The following is a 12,325-nucleotide window of genomic DNA, read 5'->3' as shown; positions in this document are numbered from 1 at the left end:
AGCCACACCCCACACCCACACCCTCACTCACACACACCCCCACACCCCCACACCCTCACACACACACACACACACCCCAGAGTCCTGCGGACATGACTAGGACTACCTGAAGCAGGTGTACTTGATACTTTAATGTCTGAGATACTTTTCACTGATATGATTAGCAAATTAATGATAGCAAGCAATGAACTGAAAAGAATGCTGGCTAGTAGGTATTACTGTTGGAATGTATATAATAACGTATTTTTTAAATTATTGCAGAATAATTTAAAGAAGTTATTCTTTAAATTATAACACAATTTAAAGAAAGATTTTTAGTTCTAAAATGCTACTTAAGAGTATTTTGGGGGAAAAAAAGCACTTCTCTGTATTCACATAAACAGCCTGTGTAAAAATGTCTTTCCCAGACCAATTTAGGAAAAATTATACATGGCAAAGTATGTAAACTTTCACTGAAGGTGAAATGGTTATACTACATCTGTACAGTGGAAGACTATGCAACAGTTTACACAGAAGAGGCAGAAGAGCACGTGGCAGCAGGATACTAAAACACTTTATGTGCTGAGCAGACATAGCAAATGACAAAATACATTCAGAATGACTGCTTTCAGGGGATGTGCCTCAGTCGTAAATACTGCCCAAAGTAAGAGAGGCTGGGGGCGCCATTCCTGTAGTCCCCACGCCTAGCACAAATAAACAACAATCAACACAGACCTTGTTTGAAGGTTTATATATTGAAGCATATTTATGTTAAAGCATATAGAAGGTAGGAGAACTCACCGCATAAAGTATATACAAGTTTACAGATTTTTTTTGTAATAATGATCACCATTTCAATTTTACAAAGATGATATCTACACAGTATGTTCATAGTTAAAATTTTTAAATGTGCAAACAGGAATAGAGCAATGAGATGTACATGGCATTTACACACTCAGACTGTGTGTGAAACTCACACTCAGCAGTCACATCAAATGTTAACACTGTTCACTCTGACAGCCCACTGCTATACACATGCTTTTCTTTATTATTCAGACTTGTAAGGTTTTTTTTTTAAAAAAAGGTATATTTTAACCCATCAAAAGTATTACTATTTTAGGAAAGAGAATTAGTTGGAAACTTTACAAGAGGTCATTACTTTAAATGAAAAACAAAATCAATACATTCCTAAACTGTCTGAATGTATGTATTACTTGGAAAATAAAAACCAAATAAACATATGTGGACAGCCAAAACATTTAGGTAGAAAAAAATAAAACAAAATCTAGATATGGTTCAAAGCAAATGCAATATTCAGTTGCCTAAAAATTAAACATTTTTGTTGTTTTATCTTCCTAAGAAACTTGGAAACACTCTTAAGTATGTGAGAAGTTAATTTAATGTTTTTACTTTAATTAATACAAGTATATCTAACTTATTAACATAAGATCATATAAAAGTTACATAAATTCTCAAAATCACTCATAACGAGTGTAACACAAAATGTATTATCACATTTATATTTAAATGACTATCAATAACAGCAACTTGGTAAGTTTGAAACCTATTCCTAATATTGACAAGAGGACCAACTCTCGAAGGACAGAGGTCATAATCTAATCATAGGAAGACTGACATTATTAAGACTTAAAACCTACAAATCCAAGCAAGGAGTCCTTGAGAACCTAGACACACACACAAAAACAAACAGATACACACACACACACACACACACACACACACACACACACACCCCAGAAAAAAGAAAAAGAAAAAGGCAAAACACTGTAGAACCTTCCAGTCCCCCTGTACATGTCTCTGATATTGATGTTACTATGAAACATATCTCTAAGCATCTTAATAAAAGGCTCAAACACTCAGTGTTAGGAAGGACAGTAGCAGATGCACACTGTGGCTCTGCTTCAGCCCAGTCTGCCCTCTGTGCCTGGGCCTGGAGCACACCTTTCAGCAGGTCTTAGTTTCCTAATCCATGAAATGGAAACACTAGATAGCTGAGTAGTTCACTGGTCATTTGTGCCTGAGGAGATAATGTATATAAAGTCTATGAAAGTGCCTCTGAAAAGTATAAAATACTATCGAAATACGTGTTTTTAAGACTATCCTTACCAAAGTACCAACAAAGGCAATTTGTGATCAAATTATGTCCTATATAAATTTCTTAAAAGATGTTTACTAGAGACACTGAGAAACCACCAGCATGCTAATTAGTATAGTACCCATGGCAAGCCATTTTGCTTCTCTAAGTATTTTATTCCCACAGAATTGAAATTCTGTCAAATACAACAAGAAAGATGTCAAGCTAGCTGATCAAACCTCCCTGCCTAAGCCTGCCATCACCCTAAAGGCCATGTTCTCCCTCCACAGCTCTGTATACATTTCCTGACCCTTCCACTATCCTTTCATGACCCAATACCAAAGACTGAAGAAGCCGTGCTTGGCTTGTAAGGTAAATTCCACCTTATGTTCGCCAGACCCCACACTGACACATCAAGTGAAAAAGACATCCAAAACCCCCCATATACAGCAAAAATACACACAAACACGCAAATGTCCTTCATTCTTAGGGGAAAATATATCTCTTACAGAGCAAACGATCATCACCTTAAAACGAAGTGTACAACACAGCACAACAAGGAAAATAAATCATACTCACCATCTCCCATAGCCATTCAGATGGTCCAGGGAGCTCTCTCAACCCAAAAGGTCAAATATCACAGCAAAATAAGTGTAGCGTAGTGCCTGCGCCACTGGGCTCGGCCTGCAGCCTACAGGCACCGGGAGCACTGTGTGACCCAGGCCGCGCTGCAGCTCTGCACCGCAATAGCCAACAGCTGCTACTCCACTTCAAAATAAAAGTCTGGGGTCTTGCTGAAAACCCTCGTTTTTTTAGCGGACCCTAGCAGGGCTTGATCAAAATTATTCTTTAGCTGCACATATGCTGTTAGGTACACGTTGTGATATTTCTCCTTGTAACGGATGCTTGAAATTTAATCTAAGAAAAGCTCTGGGAGCCAATAAATGTCATCCCACTCGGGGACTTTTAATGCAATCATCAAAACACAAGGCATGTGTTCAGCAATCATTTTCTGCTTCCCTAAAGATATCCATGTAATCAGTAGCAATCACATGATCTCACGGATTAGCTGGTTTGCACCTTTTTAAAAAGGTTTTCATCCTTTGGTCATTACCTTTAATATTTACAACAGAAGCACGATACAAGTGCACAAACAGGAATAGCCCAGTTTCCATGATTAACTGCTCTCATTATGCAGGAAGCATTCTGGCTGCCGTAAACAAATCACGTCAAAGACAGCCCATCAAAGGCAGCTCTGTGCACGGACAGTAGGGCCACACGGAACAAAGCTTGCTTCTGGTGGAGACAGAACTAGCCAGTGCGCAGCTGCAGGGGAGCTAAGCACCCTCTATCCAGGCTGCAGAGACATCACTATGTTAATCAAGCTCCGAGAAGGCCTTGGGGCTCATGACCACACAGAGACATGTTCTTAAATCAACCTAAGAAAAGAGCTTCTCTGCTCACTACCAAAGAGCATGCTATGAAAATACACAAAACCAGACTGGAAGTTATGATGCACACTCGCATAAGCTGAATACACGGTAATTTTCAAGCCCAAGTCCTATGCTTTCCTTTACTGTAAGCCTCTGAGATAAATAATTCTCTCCCCGGCAACTGTCTCCCAGAACCTGGGAATGAACCGACTGTGGTTATAAGGCAAACTATACTTGGTCCAGAAGCACATGGACAGTGTTTTCACAATGAAGGAAAAGGAAACAGTTGCAGGCAACAGCAAGGTTGTGTTTACACCTCTGTTAGGGTACAGGAGACTGTCTAGAAAGCTCCATGGCCACACCAGGTCCAACAGCAAGGTTGTGTTTACGCCTCTGTCAGGGTACCAGGAGACTGTCTAGAAAGCTCCATGGCCACACCAGGTCCAACAGCAAGGTTGAGTTTACACCTCTGTTAGGGTACCAGGAGAGACTGTCTAGAAAACTCCATGGCCACAATCACACAGCACCACAATTTAGTCTTTCCCTCTGGCTGTGTTGGCTCCTTCTAGACACAATGCACTTCCTTTTCGCTCCCTTTCCCTCTAACAGTGAAGTTAACTCTTGTGTACTTAGGGACTCTGCCAATTTGCTTTTCTGTAACATGAAAATTAAAGTCCAGCTTCTTAAAATCCCCAGAAAAAACCAAATGTGCATTTCTCACTATTTTCTAAGCCAAATGATATATATTCAAATCTGATGATATTATTTAGTGTTCTTGACTCTGCTCAACTAGTTCTTTTAAAACTGAAATCAGGGAATTTAATCAGAGCTTCATCCAAGAGCACTGCACTGCAAGGGCAACTATGAAAGAAACCAAGGGGGGAGGATAATGTATAGCCATAACACTAGGAGCCACAAGAGCAACAAAAACAGGCTTTCTCTAAACAGTGAAGCCAAGGAGACAGTTACTCCATGCCACCCCACGTATATGTCCCTTTCTAGATCAAAACGCTGTATGAGCTCCTACTCTAGGAACCTATCAAAAGTTCTCCTGACCTATGGGACACTAGCTGCACAGTTCTGCTCTCTGGTTCAACACACCACAAACACTGCCTCCTCTCCCTGACGGGGCTCCAGGAAGCCCTTGGTTTCTCCTTTGTTTTACAAATAATCAAGTCCTGCTCACCTCTGGGCTTTCCTAGTCATTATTTTTTTCTAGCCAAAGCATTTTCCTGACAATTATTCCTTGACTGGTTACTCTAAGCTATCAAGTTTCAACTGAAATATGACACTTCTTAAGAGAAACTGACTTAGCATCACTGAATTACTTATAATTTCAGTATTCTATTTCCTTCACATAATGACCTCAGACAATGACTCCACATCAAATCCCCTGGGTTTATTGCTTATATTTTTCATCACAAACACTCTAAATCATTATACTGCAAGACTCACTGTTCCATTATTGCAGTCTCAAGACAAAGACATTGTTTGTCATAATAGTTTCTGGTCACAGACAACTCTGTAGAACAAATTTAAAACTCATGTTATCTCTGAAAAACCCAAGACAATGTCCCTTAGGTGGGACACCATGTAAAAAAGAAGAGGTAGCATCCAGGAGATATCACCCTGTCATACAAATGACCCATTTCCCCACATCTTCACAGTGAGCACTTATTTTGTCCCAAAATGTTTCTGATCTCAGTAATTTTACTTTTTTAGCTTGGATATATGATTAGAAAAACACAGCAAAGAGTGGAAAACTCGGTGGGACAAAAAATGTACAGAAATAAAAGCTGAATTAACTTTCACTAAATTACTCTTTTCTACAAACTATTGGTCTTCCTAGTGTGGCCTATAAAAATATTTTCATTGCTCAATCAACAACTGTTTTAGCACTACTGGGGACTGAACTGACAGCTCTATATTTAGGGGAATATTCTCACTGAGCTCTAGCCCCAGCCCCCAGCTTGCATTTCCCAGACAAGCCTTGACCTTGAGCCCCTGCTCCCTTAGCCCCACAAGGAGCTGGGATGGCAGCCTGCTCCATCAGTTGGGGTATATATATAAAATGAAGCAGAGATGAAACCTTTATAGAAGTTTTAAATATAGACTTTAAAACAAAAGTGTTACTAGACAGAGAAAGTTGCTTGGGAAAAAAGACACACCTGAAAGTATGGGAGTGGACTTCTCCAAAGTCACCAACAAATATATATATACATACATATACATACATATATGTATATATATAATACACATACAAATGATTCAAGTATCCAGTCTAGATTCTAGAGTCTAGAACTTGAGTTACAGGCAATTTGATATGGGTGACGAGCATTACATTCTGGTCCTCTGGAAGAGTAGCAAGTAATCTTTAATTGCTAAACCATTGCTAAACCTTCTCTCCAGTCCCCAGGTCCAATTAACAAGTTTTCTTAACATGAATAAGTCTGACGAGAATTTATCAATGAGCTTAAAAATTATACAAATAAGAAAGTTGGTTTTGTGTTATTTATTTATTTATTTTTGAGACAGGGTTTCTCTGTGTAGCCCTAGCTGTCCTGAAATCCGCCTGCCTCTGCCTCCCAAGTGCTGGGATTAAAGGTGTGCGCCACCACTGCCTTTGTTTATTTCTGAGATGAAGTTTTAGACAGCTCAGGATGATCTCATCATGAACTCCTGATTCTCCTGTCCCTACTCTGAGGTCCTTTTTTAAAAACTAAAGTACAAAAGAGATGACTCAGTAGTTTAGAGCACTTGCTGCTCTTGCAGAGGATCCCGGCTGTTTCTAGCACCCACACGGCAACTCAAAGTTTCAGGGGCTGATGACCTTTTCTGGCCTCTGTGTGCTGCACACACATGTGGTGCGCACATATATATGCAGGGAAAACACACATATACATAAAAAGAAATCTTAACAATGAAAACCCCAAAGTATAGGGCTAAAGATGTAGCTCAGAGATAGAGTACTTTCCAGTTATGCACAAGGCTCTGAGTTTGAACCAGAACTTGCACATACTCCACCTCCCTCTTCCCCCTCTCTCAATACACCATCAAAGCCTTCAGAGAGCATTAGTCCCCTCTCTGCTGCATCCAAGCCAACTTCTTAAACACGAGAAGTGAAATGGCCCCGCACACAGGCTTCTTTTAAACCCTTGGTCCTTACATCTGCTCATCAGAAAATGCTGCTCAATAAAGAACCTCAGCATCCTATGTAACCTATGGCGGGCAGCTGTGCCAGGCAAGCCTTAGGAAGCCAACTGCTTCAACCTTCACATACCAAGGGAACGTGGGAAGAGAGGTGAGGGGAACTCAAACACCTGGTAATTCTTATTTCTCCCAATTCACACTGACCCCTGCTCAACCAGAAATTCAGAAGGCTGCTACCAACCTAGAGATAACAGCGAGGGGCAGCCCATTTTTAGACAGCTGTGTGTCAGAGAAGATCCATGACTGTCATGTGCGTCACTGGAGGAGTGCTGTTTAATGTACTCCTGTCCATACTCCACCAGAACCAGGTGTACTCTGACCTGGGACATAGACCATCCTCAGGCTTACAGACAGCACACCTAGGCCCAGCAGGACCCACCACTATTCTTATACAGAGTTCTCACTGGCATCAACCCTTTGCCAAGAATTAGAGCTACGCAAGTGACATTTTGGGTTACAGGATATTTGATCACACTGTGAACACAGAGATTGTGTTATCTACTGGAAAAATCTGTTTTTAGTTGTGGTGTGGCTCAGCCTTAGAACACATCTTTAATCCAAGAGCTTTCTGTTTGAATAAGCAGGATTAAATAAAGTCAACCATAGGTCAAGAGTTAGAGCAAGCAACCAGCTCACAGAAAGTGATTATCAGCTTATTAAGAAAAAATGTAGGGCTAGAGAGATGGCTCAGATGTTAAGAGCACTGAGTGCTCTTCCAGAGGTCCTGAGTTCAATTCCCAGCAACGACATGGTGGCTCACAAACATCTGTAATGGGACCTGATGCCCTCTTTTGGTGTGTCTGAAGACAGGGAAAGTGTATTCAAATATATAAAATAATTTAAAAAAAGAAAAAAAAGTAGAGTAAGAGGCAGTCCAGAGGACGGATAGAGAGATGCACAGGAAGTAGAAGGGAGGGACATTTAGTTTGAAGGAAGTTTTTTAAGACGTCGAGAGGGGCATTCCTGGTAGGACATTAGCTGAGGAGGAAGGTCAGCGGTGCCTTCTCTGCCTCTCTGAGGTAGCAGGCTTTCATCCCGGAATCTGGCTCCTCAGCCTTCATTGGTAGAATTGAGCAATTGATACTTTGTTTAAAATAAAACAACAACAATAATACAATATAGTACTGTCATCCTTCCAATAATAACAGGATTGGTGCCAGGGATCTAGGGATGCTCAAGTCTTTCTTATATAAAGTGGTGTATATTTGAGATAACCTAGGCATGTCCTAGTTATAAGCAAACAGTGTGGAACACACAAGAATGCTATGAAAACTCCAAGTTACAAAATTAAACAACTCTTCCTTTTCCTGTTGTTTTGGTTTCTACAAACACCAACAAAGTTAATGACTAGAAAAGTTAGGATGCCGTTGATGACACCTTCTATTCAAAGAAGAGATGTGAGAAACAGCTGTCTAAGTGAGACCCAGTAGCAATGAAGTCAATGTGTGCTTGGGACCTAAGTTTAAATTAAGGTACACACAACCTTTGTAACACCGAATTGTCATCCCACCTGACTCCCTGCAATACAACCAAGCCTGACCTCAAGTGAACACAGAGAGAAAAAGCCTAAATGATATGGTTCCCTATTGTATGGCTTTAACTTCATACAACAAACTTTCCTCCAATAACACTTACTTCCTCAAGTTAACCCACTGCCTAATGTGAAGCTGCTTTCCCACTTGAGGAAAAAAAGGTATCATTTTTAGGAGCAGAAATTTTCTTCACATATGTGGCTAATGAATAGGTAGATGCTATTTGATAAGACTATAAACACAACTTAACATTATAAAAAAGAAAGGAACCACAAATCAAATGTCAACTTCTCTGTGGACACAGACACTAATTCCAAACCTCCCTAAACTCATTCTACTTCAGCAGACAAAGATGACCCCTGTAGCACAATTCCTGTTGTTTCTTCACCAGTACCGTCTCTCAGACCTGGCACACTGGGGAAAGAGGCCAAGAGCCCCCACGGTGTCTACTAAAGGCAGCAAGATGGAACAATCACTCTGACTCTAAGAACACATTACACACGTGCAACCAGCACAAGAGGGTTCAACCTTCAAGTATAAAACAAAAAGGCCAGAAACATTATACTACAATCTCATTATGAAATCTTCACGACTCCAGAGATTCAGAGAAGATGTAGATCCAGGATAGAAGAGTCTACTGCTACACCTTAGCTAAGTTTACAAGCTACAAAAACAATGCTTTTGAAATTAGAGATGCATACTTGGTTTGAAAATAAACTTAGTATCTAACACTTTAGTAAGTCATCTCAGAAATGTTTAAGAGCTGGAAAACTTAATTACTCTTACCTTTGCAGACGCTCAAAATCATACCACCAGAATTCTGAACTTCATCAAATTTGGTAAGTATCATTTCTAATCTAGGAATAAAGAATAAATTGTTTTTACATAGAGATGAACAGAAACAACTTCGTTTACCACATCTCTTGGAAAAAAAGAATCTAGGGCTTTGTCTTATTATTTCTACAAGTGACTCAAAACAGAAGACACAAAGCCCACTCTCTTCCCTCCTAAGAAGTCAAATACAGACTTTCTATGTATGGAGATACTCTGACAAACCAGCTAACTTTCGTACAAAGCAATTTCATCAAATTTATTTCTCCAAGTCCAGTAAAAACCTTTCTAGTTCCATCCTTGTAACAAACCCACTCGGGCATAGTTGAAAAGCTTGTGAAACTCCTCTGAGGAGATGAAAGGCAGAGCTGAGCTGGAGAGAGGGGCCCTCCAGTGCACTGCTGCTGGCACGGGTGGCAGTGAGGCTCTTCTGGGCCACGTGGCTCCCAAAGCACGGCATCCACTAACTTTCTACACTCCTACCATACTTCACCTAATACTTAAAAAATAAAAACAAAAACCCACAAAACACACACTTCTTTTCCTGTTTGTTCTGTTTTTTTTCGAGATGGGGTTTCTGTGTAGTCCTGACTGTCCTGGAACTAACTCATCAATCACTCTGCAGACCAGACTGGCCATGAGATCCCTCTGCCTCTGTCTCCCGAGTGCCGGGATTAAAGGCATGATCCACCACTGCCTAGCAAAACACACATTTATTATAAATAAAATGCATATTCATTACAGAATGAAATTAGGAATGCAAGCAGGGAGGAAAAAAAATACCAACAGATAGATATGTCCTGACATATGCTTTCCATCATCTCCAGAGTAGTAAGCACACATGCAATGTAAGCCAGTTACTGTAGTACCCTGGTAGGGTGAGAGTAACATACTCCCCAATCTGTCCATGATCAGAACACAGGTGGTCATTGTAAACACAATGGGACTTGATGTGCAGTTGGCATAGGCTGTCCACAAATTTGTGGTGTCCACAAACGTGGACCTACAGACATGGAGTCAAGTATGTTGTCATCAAAAATATCTTAATTGAAAATAGAAAAAAACTTAACTAATTTCTTTACTCGGTATGTACATTATAGACATTTTTAACTTTCATATTCAACTAGACTTACAATATTCACATCATAATCTCCAAGACAATCTTTGAGACTCTCTCCAAGAAAAATAAATGCCAAATTCTAACCTCAAACTGCTATATTTATACAGAGAGAAACAGAAGAGAAAGAAATGGAATAGGGAACAACAACGCTCCTTCTCTGGAGGTAGCAGGAGTAATCTCCTCAAACGCAGCAGCAGCCATGCTTCCAAATGACTCGCACTCAGACAGTGACCCCTAATTAAAATGACCCGCACTCAGACAGTGACCCCTAATTTATAATGCAAGCAGTGAGGAGAGTTTGCTTCCTGGAGCATTCACACTCACATACATCTTCCTTTGAGGTAAAACAAAAACCTTGCCATCAATGCTTTACTTTATTTAGTTTGCTTTTTCTTTAACTTTATAACCTACCATTCTATGACTTATTTTCAAATTCATGATACATATTTGGGAAAGGAAGAGAACCATAGTTCCATGGGTTTTAACTGCCAAATTTTTATCTTTGGCTTACTTTTATATTTCTTTCATAATTTTCTTTCCTAAAACATTGGTGAAGTCTTGATCCACATCTTGCCATTTCTTACTTATAAAGTGAGCCTATAGAAAATGTTGGAAATGCCAATACTTATTTAAGAAATAACTAAGCCGGGCAGTGGTAGTGCACGCACACCTTTAATCCCAGTACTTGGGAGGCAGAGGCAGGCAGATTTCTGAGTTCAAGGCCAGCCTGGTCTACAGAGTGAGTTCCAGGACAGCCAGGGCTACACAGAGAAACCCTGTCTCAAAAAACAAAACAAAACAAAACACTAAATGTCTTTCATGGGCAACACTAATTGGACTTGTGGTTTTGAGTTTTGGGGGTAGGGGACAAGGGTGGGAAGGTGGACCTGGGGGGAATGGGAAGCAAGTGTGACTGAGGTGCACTGTGTGAAATTCCCAAGTAATCAATAAAAATATTATGCAGGGGAAATTTTTAAAGAGGGAAGAGGACAAGAGGGGAGGGGAAGGCAGGGGAGGGCAGAGGAGGGCAGGGCAGGCAGGGCAGGGAAAGAACAGAAGGGTCTAGAGAGATGGCTCAGCAGTTATGAATACTGGGTATTCTTCCAGAGGGCCCTTGACTGGCTCCTAGCACCAATATGGCATCCACAATCAATGGTAACTCAGTCTCAGGGTATCTGAAATAGTCTGGCCTTCACAAATATTGCATGCACATGGTGCAAAGTCATACATGCAGGCAAAACACCTACGCATATAAAATAAAAAGAAAATAAAAATATATTTTTTAGCTAAAAACCCCTTAGGAACTCCTTATAAAGCAATTTCTAAACTGTAACCTCACCTCTAACCCCAACAGATCCAACAAGTACAGTTTTATGTATCTGCGGAGGAAAGGCACAGGTCACTTCATGTACAACGCAGTACCTGCCATGGGGTTGAACAGACACTAGAGTGTGTATGGTATGGGCATGAGATGCAAGGGAACACTGGAACTGGAAGCTGACTCCTCAGAAGCAGTTCAGATGGGCCAAAGACAGGAAGGAAAGGAGTTAGGAAAGCTTTGAGGACAAAGCAGTATAAGGCTGTGAGAAACATGAGACTGCATGAAGAGGGAGCTAGGTTCCCACAGCAACACTAAAAGAACAAGGCAAAAAGCCTGACACGAACACTCTTCTAAAAATTAGGAAAATGGGAATAGGAAACGTAAGACAAAAAGCTCAGAGTGAGCCTGGTGGTGGGTGCATGGCTGTAACCCTGGCACTTGAGAGGCTTTCTGCAGGAGCAGGCACTGAAGAAGGCAAGCTGCAGCTATCAGTGAGTTCAAAACCAATCTAGGCAGAAGAACCTGTCTTCAATAAACAACAAACAGAAAGTTCGGAAGAGAAAAGGGGTCGCACGGAACTAAAGTGAGGCAGTAAAACACGGAGCCAGGAAGAGAGAGGCACAAGCAGCAGCGGCACTAAGAAGCAGCAGCAACTGAGACAGCTCAACAGTAACAAGAACCCTCCTGGCGAGGGGGAAGGAGACAGGGAACCTCCAAAGGCTGAGGCCAGGAGAGGCTGGGGGAAGAGCAGGGGCTGCTTTACACTGCACTGGGGGAAGAGCAGGGGCTGCTTTACACTGCACT

The 12,325-nt window shown here is 40.9% G+C and overlaps 1 protein-coding gene across 23 annotated transcripts in view; it reads right to left on the bottom strand.

Annotated features, from left to right (window-relative positions):
* Clasp2 (cytoplasmic linker associated protein 2) overlaps positions 1 to 12,325 on the bottom strand; it is a 193,168-nt gene that overhangs the window by 132,189 nt on the left and 48,654 nt on the right. For 21 of the 23 annotated variants that reach the window (XM_031343842.1, XM_031343843.1, XM_031343845.1 and 18 more), the window contains exon 7: positions 9,036 to 9,106. In XM_031343842.1, coding sequence (XP_031199702.1) covers positions 9,036 to 9,106 — 71 coding nt within the window. Of the gene's footprint in view, positions 1 to 2,653; positions 3,350 to 9,035; positions 9,107 to 12,325 lie in introns of those variants that run through there. The other 2 variants (XM_031343862.1, XM_031343865.1) reach the window with 2 other exon arrangements.

This window comes from Mastomys coucha, unplaced genomic scaffold (genome assembly GCF_008632895.1).
Source record: "Mastomys coucha isolate ucsf_1 unplaced genomic scaffold, UCSF_Mcou_1 pScaffold23, whole genome shotgun sequence".
Taxonomy (NCBI): Eukaryota; Metazoa; Chordata; class Mammalia; order Rodentia; family Muridae; genus Mastomys; species Mastomys coucha.
The sequence above is the reverse complement of the archived record's forward strand: the minus strand, read 5'-3'. Positions and strand labels throughout refer to the sequence as shown.